The sequence below is a fragment of the Stegostoma tigrinum genome, chromosome 47, assembly GCF_030684315.1.
Source record: "Stegostoma tigrinum isolate sSteTig4 chromosome 47, sSteTig4.hap1, whole genome shotgun sequence".
In the NCBI taxonomy this organism is placed as follows: domain Eukaryota; kingdom Metazoa; phylum Chordata; class Chondrichthyes; order Orectolobiformes; family Stegostomatidae; genus Stegostoma; species Stegostoma tigrinum.
The window spans coordinates 568,188-585,385 of NC_081400.1; the positions used below are offsets into that span (position 1 = coordinate 568,188).

The window sequence follows — 17,198 nt, forward strand, 5'->3', positions numbered from 1 at the left end:
AAGCACCTCAAAGCTTCACATTAAAGACACCACCGTGTCGTTTATTAAATTAACTTGACAACAAAGAACCTAAAACATTGGGACTTACACAGGCAGCTCATAAAACTGTCTTCTCCAATGTGCAGACTGCCAGATTATCAACTCACTGCAGTATAACCACATGTTCAGTGAGACACTGAGGAACTATAGCTAGTCTCTGACAAGCTGATCTCATCACCGTTTGCTTGGCACCTCCTTCTCAATCCGAGTTGTGTTTATGTACGATTCCAGGATAAATATGGTCTCATCTACCTGATTCTCACTTGAATCCAGCCTGGAAAAGAGCATAGATAAAGTCAGGATTCCATTTCAATCTTAAGAGGCCGAACTGTTTCTTAGGAAATGTCTACCAGTGCTGGCTGCAGAAAAGCCAAGAGTTTGGGATCAAAATTGTTCAGCCTGGAACTGCCTTAGAGATATTTTCTCATCAACTTGTTCGGAGATGCTAAAACACTTCTGAAATAGATGGTTCTTGATCTAGAGGCAGAGACATTACCACTCCACCACAACAGCCTTAAAGAGCCAATTTCTAGAATCTGTTTTTCCGATTGTGCAAATTGTACCATCTAATGTCTACGCTGGCTCTTTGATGAGGATATCGAATAATAGCGGTCGCCTACTGTTCTTCCTCCCTGCATGAATCCAATTTCGTTTTGCAGCATTATCATCAAATCTGCTTTCACTGCCCTATCAGAGCACTGCATCCCAAATCAGTTGTCTTGTCAGTCTGTGGTGGTATTTGGTGTGAAGGTCAGTGAAATCAACACCTTACCCAGTTGGATTCACACTGCCTTTGGCTGTGAAGGTGCAGCAAGCCCAGGTTGAGACCGGACGGCCTGTAGCTCACAGCCCTGTCCTGTCCCACAGTAGCAGTGGCCACTCACATGTTGACGTTGTGCTTTAGTGTCTCCAGCTGCTGTTGCTCAGGAGCTGTGATCATTTCCTCGATCTCCTGGAGCTGCTGCTCCTCTGCACCAGTCGCCTGCATTGATGCCATGATGGCTTCAATTCTCTGTGACTTCTCCAGCAGCCGCCTGAAAGGAGAACAGGGACTCACATGAATTACAAAACAGACAAGAGACAGTCCACAAATACCAGACAGCCCATCTACTCAGTTCTGTCCAATTCATTGACAACAATACAAACTATTCACAGCTTTGGAGTCAAAATGATCGAGAAGTAATTACCTCTTGTGAAACCATCTGACTTTCTCGTTTCAGCTCAACAGCTGCTGAAGGCCTCATTGCAATCCATTTAACTCCTCTACATGACTACTCCAGTACACTCCTGGCTGGCCTCTCATCCACAGCTTTACTGCATGATCCCAATTTCTAACATGGTCTGTTCACCCATAACTCTGTGGAATCACTTACTGATACTGAGCCCCAATTAAGTAACATCTCAATTTTACTATTCTTGTTTTTGTATTTAAATACCTCTATGACCTCCCTGTCTCTGTGCTCCTCCACTTCTTGCCTCTTGAACGGATTCCATCTCTCCAGCTTTGGTGCCAGGGTCCCTTAGCTTTGTAAATCCCTCCAGGAAACACTGATTTAACTTGCTGCTTAAAATTAACCTTTTGGAGTGAAATTTTGGTTATCTGTCTCCAATGTCCTGGACACTGTGGGCCAATTTAGCACAGCAAATCCACCTAACTTGCACATCTTTGGACTGTGGGAGAAAACCAGAGCATCCAGTGAACCCCACACAGACGCAGGAAGAACATGCAAACTCCACAGAGTCACCTAAGACTGGAATCAAACCGGATACCTGGCACTGAGAGGCAGCTGTGCCAGCCTAATGAGGCAGGTAAATGTGATTCAAATACTGAGTGATGGGTACATAGTACGATTAGTTGGGCTGGAGGCTCACTTGTGTCTTGTACCATCCAAATGTTCAAAGGCCCCATTTTCTAGTTTTTCTTTCCAGTTTCTCTAGCTTCGAAATCTTTCCCAAAACGGACACAATAAAGCAATAAACTAGCTACCGAAAACTCCGGGCACTATCAAAATGGAGGTGAAGCCTCCCTTGATCACATTAAGTCTCAAGTGAAGCTCTCATAGAATCCCCACAGTGTGAAAACAGGCTATTCAGCCCAACAAATCCACAGAGACCTCTTGAAGAGCATCCCACCCAGTCTCATCCCCCTACCCTATTCCATTTCCATTACACACCTGACCTGCACATCCCTGAACACAACTGACAATTTAGCATGGCCAAACCATCTAACTTGCACATGTTTTGACTGTGGGAGGAAACCGGAGCACCCAAAGGAAACTCCACACAGTCACCCAAGTCTGGAACTGAACCCGGGTCCATGGTGCCGTGAGGTAGCAGTGCTAACCACTGAGCCACCGTGCCGCCTCTCCTTAGTACTACCTGAAGTCCTTCAAAACTGCAACCAGGATGTTCTCCATGTCCTCCATCACACTCAAACCCCCAGCAAGGCCTGTGAGCCAGCCTAGTCACCAACATTCGATAGCTCCTGAACTTGCTGATCCCAGCCTCAGAAACACATAGTCCCCAGCATACCGAACCTCAGGCATAATTCGCTGATCCTCACTCACTTGTTCTCTCGGGTTTCGTACTCTCGACGATTGATCAGATTGACCACAGTCTGAAATAAATTGTAAAACATACCAAGTGATTTTCCAAGAGTCAGCTTGTATCTTTGCCTGTGGATTTCATCACACCACACTAACTTGTGGAATGACCCGCAGCTGAACGTGAGGGATAAGGAGGAAGTGGGGTAGGGAGCTGAGATTAGATGCCAGACAAAGCTCGAACAATACCATGATCATTCAGAGACCACAGACACATACAGCACAAACTTTTAACCCTTTAGTAAACTTATAACAGCAGCTAACTGAAAGGTAAAATCAAAACTACACAGGAAAGAAAGCAGTTACAGGCTGGAATCTGATCAGAGGGTTAGGGTGGTGTGAAGTTTTATTTAAATTAGAGATATGCAACAGTAAGTTACAGACTGGGTTCGGTGGGGGGTGTGGTTTCTATTTGGAATAACAGGTACCTGAAAGTAGTTACAGACTGGAATTTAATTGAGAAGTTCAATGGATAATATACAAAATAACAGATACCTAGGGGAGAGTTATAGACTGGAATCTAACTATGTAGAGATTATAGATGTGTTGTTACGGTTACCTTGTAACACCGCTGTAGAATCATGCGAGCTGTTGGCAGTAAATTGACCGTATACAGATAGAAGGTTCTGGAGGGGGCATGATCCGGTGTTTTAGGAATTTCCTGAAAAATAAAAGCATGAGACTGAATCAAAATTGGAAATGAATCTGTTCACTCCTGAGCAGTGAGAGACAAAGGCAGTCAGGGAGGGTCAGATCCTAGCCTGGGATCAAAGCCAAAGAGACTGTGGGTGGACAGACAGAGAGGGAACCAGGGACGTTGGCGAATGGTGTAGAGAGACAGAGAGAGGGTGTCAGGGTAGACAGTTAGGAAGGGGCACAGAGCAGGGTTTGGAGGTTAGAGGGCCAGGGAGCAGGAGGGAGAGAGGATTGAGGGGAGAGAGGGGGATGATGGTGAAAGAGGGGTAGGGAAGATAATGAAAGGTGGGGTGTGATGATTGGGGCAGGAACAGATGGTTATGGACAGGAGGACGGGAGCATTACAGGAAGGACAGGAGAGACAGAAGGACCATGCAGAAGGTGGATGAAGTATAGTGAAGGCAACGGGTAATCGAGAGGATTCCATACCTGAAGGGAGATATAGTTCTCTGATAGCATTCGATACATCATCTCCTTCGCCTCTTTAGCAGGAATCATTGCAAAATCTTCAACTTGTTTCTGCTCCAAGTGTCGTTTGCGGAAAAGTAGTCGGAAAATCCGAGCTGATCGTGACCCAAACCTGAGAGGAGGACATAGAGAGTGCAACTCCAGTCCATTTTAAATATGGAATCACATTGAACCACAACATTTAATGGTGCTGCAGACAAACTGTGGCTTGTTACAATATACCGATCAAATAGCATCATATTAACAAGGCAGCACATTGCTCAGTACCTTTCAGAGTTTGCCTCTCTACCTAATCATTGCAGATCGAGATATACCACATCGGCTTCAGCTGATGATCACTGTACGGTTCAAAGCTCAGAGACAGAATTACCACACAGGAGGCCGTTTCTCATTCTGGGTCTACAGTAGTTTTCCAATTGCCACTATAGCTCAGGACCACATTGGTGCCCTTTGTCAGTCATCATTTAAATAATCAGCTCATATCCTCCTGTGTTTGCTGCCTCTACCCTTACAGCTAGTGCAGGATACATGGATAAGGACAAATAGCTGTTACAGGCTGAATGGCCTGTTAGGAACCCACTTACCTTTCCTGTACGACAGACTCCACTGTGGCTCGTGCAAGTGAAGCAAGGGCACGGTGAAGGTCAGTGATCCTGTTAAGGCATCTACACAACAAATAGAGGCAGCACAGATTGTCAACATACCTCCAGGAAATCAAGACAGAACTCCTTTCTCTTTTTTAGGGAGCACACTCACTGGTGTCTCTCAGTACCCCCTCTCTCTCACTCTCTCTGAGAGAGATATCTGTACACTGACTGTGTCTCTTGGGCTCCCCCCTTCTCTCTCTCTCAGAGAGATATCTGTACACTGACTGGTGTCTCTCAGTGCCCTCCCCCCCACTCTCTCTCACAGAGAGATGTCTGTACACTGACTGTGTCTCTCAGGCTCCCCCCCTCTCTCTCTCTCTCCCTCTCTCACACAGAGAGATATCTATACACTGACTGGTGTCTCTCAGTCCCCTCTCTCTCTCTCTTTCTCAGGGAGATATCTGTACACTGACTGGTGTCTCTCAGTCCCCCCCTCTCTCTCAGGGAGATATCTGTACACTGACTGGTGTTTCTCAGTCCCCCCTCTCTCTCTCTCAGAGAGATAACTGTACACTGACTGGTGTTTCTCAGTCCCCCCTCTCTCAGAAAGATAACTGTACACTGACTGGTGTCTCTCGGTTTCCTCTCTCTCACAGGGAGATATCTGTACACTGACTGGTGTCTCTCAGTCCCTCTCTCTCTCTCTCTCTCTCTCTCTCTCTCTCTCTCTCTCTCTCTCTCAGGGAGATATCTGTACACTGACTGGTGTCTCTCAGTCCTCTCTCTCTCTCAGGGAGATATTTGTACACTGACTGGTGTCTCTCAGTACCCCCCTCTCTCTCAGGGAGATATCTGTACACTGACTGGTGTCTCTCAGTCCCCTCTCTCTCAGGGAGATAACTGTACACTGACTGGTGTCGCTCGGTTTCCTCTCTCTCTCAGGGAGATATCTGTACATCTTCTTGGATGTTATTTTTGGTGGTTTAGAAATTCAGGAATTCCAACAATGCCTGACGTCTGATAAGTTGACTGCATGTGAAGTTTGCAAGAAGCTGTCTGTGTTCATTGTGAAGAGAGGGAGCTACACATCACCCAAAGGATACTGATGACAAACATCCCACCACCACTATCGCCTGATTTACCGACAAACTCCATCTGAAACACAGGCAAAATGCTTTTGTTAGAACCAATCCCAAAAGCGCCCACAGAAACTCAGGTTGTAGGAGAGGAAGTGAGCGTGAGGATAACTCCAGCACATACAGCCCAGGAGTGTGTGAGTAAAGGGGATGATATAGGGGCCACTCTCTCATCTTGCTCACCCCAGACATACACCAACACCATCTCTTCCCTGCCAATTCAGGTCACACACCAATGACCCCCTCCTCCACCAACACCCTCTTCATTGTCCAAAATCTTGCACCCCAGTCACATTCCAACATTCCTGCTCTCCATCTTCATCCCCTCAATCCCCCAGGTTCCACTCCAACACCAAAGGGGGAGTTCGAGAACTGACACACTCACCGGGTCATCACTGAGGAGGGTCAGGTACTGGTCCAGCACCGGTTTCGACAGGTTGTAGCCAGGAGGAAAAGCCCGGAATATCTGTCAGTCAAAAGAATAAATTCTTCAAAATATAAGCACAGTGAGATGGGTACTCTGGACCTAACCTTGTGCTGTTGCTCTGTTGGGAGAGTTCGATGGGGACAGTAGGTATGTACACAGAGTAATAAATCTGACCACACTGTCCAACAGGACTCTTCCCAGCCATCAAGCTGCTCTATACACCCTCCAACAATCCTGCTAACACTGGCGTCACACAAGTACCAGGCAACAACCATCTCCAAGCGGCGAGAATCTAAACACCGGCCCTTGGCACTCAATGGTGTTAACGTGAATTACCATGTTACCATGAATCCCTTACTACCAACATCCTGCTAGGGTGAGGAATTACCACCCACCAGAAATTCAGCTGGACTCACCGCATAAACACAGCGGCTACAACAGCAGCTCAGAAGCTAGTAATCCTGCAGCAAGTAACTCACCTCCTGACTCTCCAGAGCCTGCCCACCATCTACAAGGTCCATAGAACATAGAACACTACTGCACAGTACAGGCCCTTCGGCCCTCGATGTTGCACCGTCCTGTGAAACCAAACTGAAGCCCATCTAACCTACACAATTCCATTATTATCCAAATGTTTATCCAATGACCATTTAAATGCTCTTAAACATGTCAGGAGTGTGATGGAATATTCCCCATTTGCCTGAATGGGTGCAACTCCAACAACATTCAAGGAGGTCGACACCATCCAGGGCAAAGGAACCCGCTTGATTGGCACCACATCTGCAAACAACCCACTCCCTCAGCAGCAGCAGTGTGTACTATCTACAAGATGTACTGCAGAAATTCACCAAGATTTCTTAGACAGCACCTTCCAAACTCTCAATCTCTCCCATCTGTAAGATCAAGGTACATGGGAATACCATCCCCTGAAAGTTCCCTGACACACACCATCCTGACTTGGAAACAAATCACCATTCTTTCAGTGTCACTACGCCAAAATCTTTGAACTTCCTCCCTATAAGCATTATGGGTTCTACCTATAGCACATGGACTGCAGTGGTTCATGAAAGCAGCTCATCACCAACTTCTCGAGGGACAACTAGGGAGGAGCAACAAATACCAGCCCAACCAGTGACGTCCACATTCCCTGTAGCATCTGTTAGGATTGTGTGAGACTGCCGACTCTGTCCCACGGGCATCAGCAGTGAGTCAGACTTCTTACCTCATTGGAAGACAGCGGCTGTGTGTGGGAGGAGCTGGAGGATGTGGTCACCTCGCTCATTCTCAGCATTGTCCGTACAATCTCACTGCTGGTCTGCAAGGAGTAAAATTACCATAGCAATTACTTCCCTCTCCTCATCCCCCAGTCAGCATTGCTGTCTCCAGCAGGGATATTCTTCACTGTGCTGCTCCTGCAGTTAATATCCTGACAAGACCCAGCACATGGAGATAGGGAAGGGGTATAGAGGGCTGAAGGAGATGACAGAGATAGGGAGGGGGTGTAAGAGTTGGAGGAGGTGACAGAGATAGGGAGGGGGTGTAGGGGGATGGAGGAGGTGAAAGAGATAGGGAGGGGGTGGAGGGGCTGGAGGGGGTGACAGAGATGGGGAGGGTGTGTAGGGGTTGGAAGAGGTTACATCGATAGGGAGGACATGGTTATCAGCTATCGGTATGCAGGCCCCACCAACCTTCCTATTCAACCCCCACCTTCCTCACTCACACTCACCCAGATCCCTTTAAAACCCCATAAGTTGACACAGCCACGGTCTCTCACACACACTACCAAGCAATGAAAGTGAGATTGCTTCCCCAACCAAGCCCGCGAAGGCAGAGAGAAGTTCTCTCCCCACAAACCTGGTCGAGTTTGCTGTTGACTGCAGCCACGATCGCTTGATCCCGGAAGTGTTGGTGAAACCGCTCGAAATTTACCTGCCAGTAAATGCCATCATCTGGGGGGAGCTGTGGGGAAGCAAGACCAAACAACAGGCAGTGAAAGAGCAGCCAGTAGCAGGGTCCTGGTCTAGAAAGACAAACTACAGGACAGTGAGTGAGAAACTTCCTTGGCACATTTCCAGCTTCGCTTTGTCCCCAGAGTTGCTGCATTGTTGAGAAGCTGGAACCGAGCAGAATTTACACCAAGGGCCCTGGCCCAGAGAGGAGTCCCAGCGCGCAGAGGGGCAGGGGCGAGCTGGCTGGCCAAGGTGGTGGGGAGAGGGCACCCTGGCCCGAGAGGGGAGCCCAGCACATAGTAGTCTCCAATGAGGAGGGGGTTATACATGGAGGAGCACCACATAGAGTGGCCCCAGTGATAGAGGGGCCCCAGTGCAGATAGGCACTGGTACGGAACAGCATCATCACGAAGGGGCCCCAGTACAGAAAGACACTGGTACGGAGCAGCATCATCACGGAGGGGCCCCAGTGCGGAGAGACACTGGTACGGAGCAGCATCATCACGGAGGGGCCCCAGTGCGGAGAGACACTGGTACGGAGCAGCGTCATCACGGAGGGGCCCCAGTGCAGAAAGACACTGGTACGGAGCAGCGTCATCACGGAGGGGCCCCAGTGCGGAGAGACACTGGTACGGAGCAGCGTCATCACGGAGGGGCCCCAGTGCGGAGAGACACTGGTACGGAGCAGCGTCATCACGGAGGGGCCCCAGTGCGGAGAGACACTGGTACGGAGCAGCGTCATCACGGAGGGGCCCCAGTGCGGAGAGACACTGGTACGGAGCAGCGTCATCACAGAGGGGCCCCAGTGCAGAGAGACACTGGTACGGAGCAGCGTCATCACGGAGGGGCCCCAGTGTGGAGAGACACTGGTACGGAGCAGCATCATCACAGAGGGGCCCCAGTGCGGAGAGACACTGGTACGGAGCAGCGTCATCACAGAGGGGCCCCAGTGCGGAGAGACACTGGTACGGAGCAGCGTCATCACGGAGGGGCCCCAGTGCAGAAAGACACTGGTACGGAGCAGCGTCATCACGGAGGGGCCCCAGTGCGGAGAGACACTGGTACGGAGCAGCGTCATCACGGAGGGGCCCCAGTGCGGAGAGACACTGGTACGGAGCAGCGTCATCACGGAGGGGCCCCAGTGCGGAGAGACACTGGTATGGAGCAGGTTCTGATTTGATTCTATGGCTGACTGTTGGGTCAGTAGCTGATTCTGTTCATTCTGGGCGATCAAACATACAACAGACTCACCTCCTGGTCTGACAGCTCTCGCTTTGACCGTTTGGATTTAGGCTCAGCCCCATCCTCAGACATTCGCCTGCGTTTCCCCAGAGCTGGGTGTGAGAGAGACAGTAGATCCAAAAGTCATCAGCTGGCAACAGAAAGGTGGGATGTATTGTGGTGCGGAAGCATGGATTGGGGAGCAATGGGGAAGGATGGGGTTCGGTGGAAGGTGTTGTGGTGAGAAGAGACCGAATGGGGACAGAGTCTCAAAAGGCAGCAGCTGCCCATTTAGGATGGGGGAGGTGGGGAGCACAAATGGATCCCACAAGGGTCCCTGGCCAAACAGGTGTACGTTGCCCAGGCAGGACTGGAGAATGCTTCAGGAGTTTCTTCAAGGCAATTTTCAATGGACTGGAGCATGACCAGTAACTGGGAGGCCATCAGGGCTAAACGGGTGCAAATAACATGGAAACACAGGAGCAGGAGGCCATTCAGCTGTTCAAGCCTGCTCCACCGTCCTTCATGATCATAGCTGATGGTACAACTCAATGACCTAATCCCGCTTTCTCCCCTTAACCTTTGAACCCATTCGCCCCAAGCACTGTATCTAGTTGCCTCTTGAATACATTCAATGTTTTGGCATCAACTACTTCCTGTGATAATGAATTCCACAGGCTCACCACTCTCTGGATGAAGAAATGTCTCCTCATCTCCATCCTAAATGGTCTACCCCAAATCCTCACACTGTGACCCCTGGTTCTGGACACACCACCAGTGGGAACATCCTCCCTGTATCTACCGTCTCCAGCCCTGTTAGAATTTTATTAAGTCTCTATGAGATCCTCCCTCATTTGTCTGAACTCCAGCAAAAACAATCCCAAACTAGTCAATCTCTCCTTCTACGTCAATCCTGCCATCCCTGGAATCAGCCTGGTAAACCTTCACTACACTTTCTCGAGAGCAGGAGCTTCCTTCCTGGGAACAGGAGACCAAAACTACACACAATATTCCAGGTGTGGTCTCACCAAGGCCCTGTATAACTGCACGAACACATCCCAGCTCCTGTACTCGAACCCTCTCCCAGTGAAGGCCAATATACCATTCGCCTTCTTTACCACCTGCTGCATCTGCATGCTTACCTTCAGCGACTGGTGCACAAGGACACCCAGGTCCCACTGCACACTCCCCTCTCCCAATTTACAGCCATTCAGGCCACAATCTGCCTTCTTTTTTCTTCCAAAGTGAATAACCTCATATTTATCCAGATTTATCTGCCATTGATTTTCCCACTCACCTAACCTGTCCTGATCATGCTGGAGGATCTCTACATCTTCATCACAGCTCACCCTCCCACCCAACCTGGTATCTTCTGCCAACTTGGAGATGTTACATTCTGTTCAATCCAAATCATGAATATACATTGTGAATAGCTGGGGTCCCGGCACTGATCCCTGTGGCACTCACTATTCCTGCCAATTCGAAAAGGACCCATTAATTCCTATTCTTTGCTTCCTCTCTGCCGACCAGTTTCCTACCCGTCACAGTACACTTCCCCCAATCCCATGCGCTTTAATCTCACACAGTAATCTCTTGTGCAAGATTTTGTCAAATGTTTTCTGAAAGTCCAAATATACATCGACTGGCTCCCCCTTGTCAACTCCACGAGTTACCTCTCCATAGAATTCCAACAGATTTGTTAGGCATGTTTTCCCATCATAAATTCATGCTGACTCTGTCTGATCCTGCCACGGCTTTCTAAATGCTTTGCTATAAAATGCTTGAGAATGGATTTGAGAATTTTCCCTACTACCGATGTTAGGCTCACTGGTCTATAATTCCACTTTCTCTCTATTTCCCTTTTTGAATATTGGAGTGACATGAGCCATCCTCCAATCTGCAGGGACTGTTCCAGGCTCCTGGAAGATGATCACCAATGCATCGACTATTTCCAGAGCTGCTTCTGTAAGTACTCTGGGATGCAGATTATCTGGCCCTGAGGATTTATCCACTCTCAATCCCATCAATTTTCCCGGCACCATTTCTTTACTTATGTTGATCTCCCTCAGTTCTTCCCTCTAACTAAATCTTGCATCCTCCAACAATTCTGGTATCTGATTTGTGTCCTCGTTTGTGAAGACACAACCAAAGTATGTATTCAGTTCCTCAGCTATTTCAGTGTCCCCTATTATACATCCCCCGTTTCTGTCTGCAGGGGACCTACATTAGTCTTTACTGATCTCTTTCACTTCATGTACCTGTAGAAACTCTTAGCATCAGTCTTTATCTTTCCTGCAAAGTTACTGTCGTACTCCATTTGCCCTTCTTAATCAATCCCTTGGCACTTCTTTGCGGAATTCTGAACTGCTCCCAATCCTCAGATTTATTATTTTTCTTGGTCAATCTGTATGCTTCTTCCTTGGATCAGATACTATCTCTCATTTCCTCTGTAAGCCATATTACCCATTTTGCTTTTGTGCAAGACAGGAATAAACAGTTGTTACAGTCCCCCATCCATTCTTTGAATGTTTGCCATTGTCAATCCAATGTCATCCCTTTAAGTCACTCTCTGCAGTCTATCAAGGCCAAATCATGCCTCATATCCTTGCAGTTTCCTCTTTTAAGGTTCAGCACCCTAGTCTCCGAATCACCAACTTCACTGTCCATTTTGATTAAAAAGTGTGTGTTTGAAGTGACATTCAAGTTCAGCCCCAAGTTATTGACGAGCAGAGCGTGCATGGGGCTGAGTCCTGGAGTCTAGGGGAGTAAGTCATTCATTAACTGAAACACTGACCTGTTTCTGGCAATGGCTCCAGAATTAAGGTGCTAAGCTCCACAAACTGTCTCCCGTTCCCTTCACGGCTGATAGAGTGAGTCAGGTAGTAACTGGCTTCAGATCACAGAGCATTCCCTCAGAAAACCAGGTGATAACTCAAAGCTCTTGAGAGGATGCAGGTTTGCTGAGGATGTGCACACAGCCAGAGGAAAAACCATTGTGATTGACAGGGCCTTTTGCCGCATTTCTACCCTCGCCCCTTCTCTTCCCTCCCATAACAATGATAGAACATGGAACATAGAACATTACAGCACAGTACAAGCCCTTGATGTTGTGCCGACTTGTCATACCGATCTCAAGACCATCTAACCTACACTATTCCATGTACGTCCATATGCTTGTCCAACGACGACTTAAATGTACCTAAAGTTGGCGAATCTACTACCGTTGCAGGCAAAGCCTCCATTCCCTTACTACTCTCTGAGTAAAGAAACTACCTCTGACATCTGTCCTATATCTTTCACCCCTCAATTTAAAGCTATGCCACCTCATGCTCACCGTCACCATCCTAGGAAAAAGGCTCTCCCTATCCACCCTATCTAACCCTCTGATTATTTTATATGTTTAAATTAAGTCTCCTCTCAACCTTCTTCTCTCTAATGAAAACAGCCTCAAGTCCCTCAGACTTTCCTCGTAAGACCTTCCCTCCATACCAGGCAACATCCTGTAAATCTCCTCTGCACTCTTTCCAAAGCTTCCACATCCTTCTTATAATGCGGTGACCAGAACTGTACGCAATACTCCAAGAGCGGCCGCACCAGAGTTTTGTACAGCTGCAGCATAACCTCTTGGTTCAGGAACTCGATCCCTCTATTAATAAAAGCTAAAACACTGTATGCCTTCTTAACAGCCATGTCAACCTGGGTGGCAACTTTCAAGGATCTGTGTACATGGACACCGAGATCGCTCTGCTCATCTACACTACCAAGAATCTTACCATTAGCCCAGTACTTTGCCTTCCGGTTACTCCTCCCAAAGTGCATCACCTCACACTTGTCTGCATTAAACTCCATTTGCCACATCTCAGACCAGCTCTGCAGCATATCTATGTCTCTCTGCAACCTACAGCATCCTTCGTCACTATCCACAACTCCACCGACCTTAGTATCGTCTGCAAATTTACTAACCCATCCTTCTACGCCCTCATCCAGGTCATTTATAAAAATGACAAACAGCAGTGGACCCAACACCGACCCTTGCGGTACACCACTAGTAACTGGTCTCCAGGATGAACATTTCCCATCAACTACCACCCTCTGTCTTCTTTCAGCAAGCCAATTTCCGATCCAAACTGCTATATCTCCCACAATCCCATTCCTCCGCATTTTGTACAATAGCCTACTGTGGGGAACCTTATCGAACGCCTTGCTGAAATCCATATACACCACATCAACGGGTTTACTCTCATCTACCTGTTTGGTGACCTTCTCAAAGAACTCAATAAGGTTTGTGAGGCACGACCTCCCCTTCACAAAACCGTGCTGACTATCCCTAATCAATTTATTCTTTTCTAGATTATTATAAATCCTATCCCTTATAACCTTTTCCAACACTTTACCAACAACTGAGGTAAGGCTCACTGGTCTATAATTACCAGGGTTGTCTCTACTCCCCTTTTTGAACAGGGGAACCACATTTGCTCTCCTCCAGTCATCTGGCACTATTCCTGTAGACAATGACGAGTTAAAGATCAATGCCAAAGGCTCGGCAATCTCCTCCCTGGCTTCTCAGAGGATCCTAGGATAAATTCCATCCGGCCCAGGGGACTTATCTATCTTCACCCTCTGTAGGATTTCTAATACCTTTTCCTTGTGAACCTCAATCCCACCTAGTCTAGTAGCTTGTATCTCAGTATTCTCCTCGACAACATTGTCGTTTTCTAGAGTGAATACTGTTGAAAAATATTCATTTAGTGCTTCCCCATCTCATCTGACTCCACACACAACTTACCACTGCTATCCTTGATTGGGCCTAATCTTACTTTCGTCATTCTTTTATTCCTTAAATACCTATAGAAAGCCTTAGGGTTTACCCTGATCCTATCCGCCAACAACTTCTCATGATAGCGTGTCCCTGACCAGCATCCACATCCAAAAGGCTCCATTTCCAGCAGGATGCCTCCAGCCAGCTACATATTCCCATGCCTTCTGCTGCCTTATCAGCCTTCTGCTGGAACCTTTCTCTCTACAACTCCCTGGTCCACCTACAACACCACACCACACTGCCACAGCACCTTCCCCTCCAATCACAGAAGGTGCAACACTCATCTGCTTCCTTCCTCGCTTCTCACTATCCAAAGTCCTCGGCACATCTTGCAGCGATTTACTGCACTTCATTCAATCTAGTCAACTGTATTCACTGCTCACAATGAGGTCTTCCATTCTGTTTGTAAAAGTGACCCTGAGCTTCCCCACCCTGCCATGTTCCCTGGCCGAAATCTCTGTGTCAGGCTTGCTGCAGTGCTCCAGCAAAGCTCAGCACAAGCTGGAAGTAGAACACCTCATTTTCTGCTTAGGGACCCTGTAGGACTCAATACTGAGTTCAATAAGTTTCTATGTCCTTTAGCAAATCCCACACCCCAGGACCTATCATGGCAAAGGCTGCTTTTAGCAGAGCCAACATTTTCATTCACTTATCACTCACCCAGTTATCAGCTTTTCTTTCTCTCTAGTTTACTATCAGCCATCTCGTTGTCCCTCAGAGCTCCATCTCCACCAATCCTCTCACTCCTTCTCTTACTCTACCACCCCATTCCCCCATCTTCAGCATACAGACCACCTGCTCCCAGTTACTATCGGTTCGGAGGAAGGTTCACTGGACCCCAAGCGCTGACTCTGCTTTCTCCTCACAGATGGCGCCAGGCCTATTGGGTTTCTCAAGCAATTTCTGTTTTTGATGAAGGAAAAGCTTCCCAGCTTTGGACAAGCCTTGAATGAAAGCAGAGAGCAGGTTTGTGACACCTTACCAACAACACTGAGATGGGGCACAGTGTACATCTCTTTCTCATCAGTGACCAGTGTTGGAGCATGAGGGGGCTGCAAGCCTTCAGCAACCACACACTCAGAGACCAGGGCACATTTCTGCAGGAAGTGGGTCTGCACCAATCGGATGAAGGTATTCGAGGTCTCACTGTGTTCCCCGGTTTTACTGTCTGTGCAGAGGAAGAGCCAAGGACGTGAGAAACACTACCCAGATGAAGCATTAGCCAGTAAGACTGTGCTCACCATTCAGAACAATAACAACCCCACCCCCTCACCCCCTGCCTACCGTACACAACTCCCCCTCCCCCCTCCCAGCCCCAGCATACATGACTCGGCCTCCCCCACACAACCCCACCGTCCGCAACTTCCCCTCCCCTCACCCCCTGTCCACCGTACACAACTCCCCCTCCCCCCCCAGGCCCAGCGTACACGACTCCCCCTCCCCTCCACACGTGGGCTCCCTCATCCCCACAGTATGCAGGCCCCCACCACACACACCACCTCCTCCCACCATCCCGTATGTGGCTCCCCCTCCCCCCACCATACACAACTCCTCCCCTGTACAAGACCCCCTCTTACACATCCCCTCAGTCTGTACACATGCAACCCCCACCCTGATCCCAGTATAGTCTTTGCTACTGATCTTTCCTTCGTCACAAACTCACATATACTCCCTGCCAGGATCCTCTTTCCCCTCCCCTCCCCTCCTCTACATTCGAATGCTAGTTGCAGCCTCCATCTCTTCCTTCATGCACTCTCACCTTCCATTGTTTCTCTCAGCCTGTCGGCCACTTTCTTCACAACTGCACTCATTGTCATCTTGCCATTCTGCAGCAGTTCCTCCACAATCAGCTCCCCTGTGTCTCCGTACAGTGTCTTAGCTGAGTAGATATAGCGTGGGTATCGCAGGATGCGAATGATGTGTGCACAGTGCACTTCATACTCTACAAAGCCCCTCTTGTGCACATGATAGGAAGCAAAGTTGTGGTGGATCAAGACGCAGAGAGCTTTCTTAACCTGGAACATTGCAGTACGACAGTCAAGGTCCCTGTACACCAAACTTTCCCCTCTACATGTACCACTGACACCCGTCTGCTAGCCAAGGCCCAGTTTCCAGCCATGCTGTGATCTCACCATGTCCCACTCCTCATCCTGTCAATGGCACACACAGAGTCTGGAAATTTATGTGGCCAGCTATAGTAAGCTTTTCTCTTAGCTATGGAAGAGTCTGATCAGCTATCTCAGATTGGTGCCATTCCTTCAACTCCCATCAGCCCTTAGCAGCAAACTGCACCACCACACCCCCTCTCTACCAGCACCCACCCGCCACCCCCGACCCCACACAAACACACACCTGATCAATCGGCGTTTCAGTATCTTTGGCAATTAGCCGGAGAGGCTGGCATCCTGTGCGAATTAGGTGGGTGCCAACTTTGGCTACAATTTCACCGTAGTGTGCCTGGAGCAAGCAGGAGCAGATCTGTGACTCAACGTGTGTCATTCCTGATTAGGTTCAATCTCATCAGAGTCCGTCCTGCAAAACCACATGAATCACTACTAATTCAGTAACAACTTCGAAGTCAGAGACTGCTAAAACAATACCTTCAGTCTGAGGAAAAGAAAACAGCAGGAAAAAATGTGAAGGGAACAGGAACAGACAGTGCAGCAGAAACTCAGAAATTCCGGCAGTGCCTGGCAGAGAGAAGCAGAGTTAAAGCTGTCAGTCTGAATCTGACAGGTTCTGAAGGGGACTGGAAACAGTGACTCTGCTTCTCTGTCTCCACAGTTACCGGTGGAGCTGCTGAGTTTCTCCAACACTTCACTGTTTTCATTGCAGACTCCCAGCATCACAGTATTTTCATACGAAGTGGGCTAGTGACATTCAGACAGCCGACAGGAACAGGATGGAGGGAGCTTCACTCTGCATCTAACCCCGTGCTGTCCCTGTCCCTAGGGGTGTTTGATGGGGGACAGTGTAGAGGGAGCTTTACTCTGCATCTAACCCCGTGCTGTCCCTGTCCCTGGGAGTGTTTGATGGGGGGACGGGGGGTGAGGGGACATCGTGTAGCCGAAGCTTTACTAAAGCTAAAACTCACTGCAATCTACGAAGTGCTCTCCCTCCTTCTATTTCCCTCCTGGGACCAAAGCCCCCACTTCCTCACGGTCCCTTTCCGGTAGTGATGGTCTTTATGTTCCGGATACTTTGGTTCCTACTGACCCGATACCGCAGGAACATCCGGTTTGTGCCCCGCACC

The 17,198-nt window shown here is 48.6% G+C and overlaps 1 protein-coding gene across 1 annotated transcript; it reads right to left on the reverse strand.

The window, feature by feature from the left end:
* Nucleotides 1–14: 14 nt before the first annotated feature.
* Nucleotides 15–17,141, reverse strand: polr3c (polymerase (RNA) III (DNA directed) polypeptide C). Its single transcript, XM_059642927.1, has 15 exons — nt 17,040–17,141; nt 16,298–16,477; nt 15,705–15,960; nt 14,928–15,113; nt 9,157–9,239; nt 7,811–7,915; nt 7,179–7,271; nt 5,915–5,995; nt 5,497–5,548; nt 4,391–4,451; nt 3,768–3,918; nt 3,202–3,303; nt 2,607–2,656; nt 924–1,073; nt 15–313 (listed from the first exon to the last, which is right to left on the reverse strand). Exons 2-15 carry the CDS (start codon nt 16,442–16,444, stop codon nt 214–216), a joined length of 1,617 nt encoding a protein of 538 aa, XP_059498910.1. The 5' UTR covers nt 16,445–16,477; nt 17,040–17,141; the 3' UTR covers nt 15–213.
* Nucleotides 17,142–17,198: the final 57 nt, after the last annotated feature.

Bases quoted from the DNA above. Each gene is read 5' to 3' on its own strand.
- polr3c (XM_059642927.1), bottom strand. From the start codon at position 16,444: ATGACACACGTTGAGTCACAGATCTGCTCCTGCTTGCTCCAGGCACAC. The intron at 4,452-5,496 runs GTATCCTTTGGG...ACAGGATCACTG, and splicing joins TGGTGGGATGTTTGTCATCA to ACCTTCACCGTGCCCTTGCT. The intron at 3,304-3,767 runs GTATGGAATCCT...TTTATTTTTCAG, and splicing joins AGAACTATATCTCCCTTCAG to GAAATTCCTAAAACACCGGA.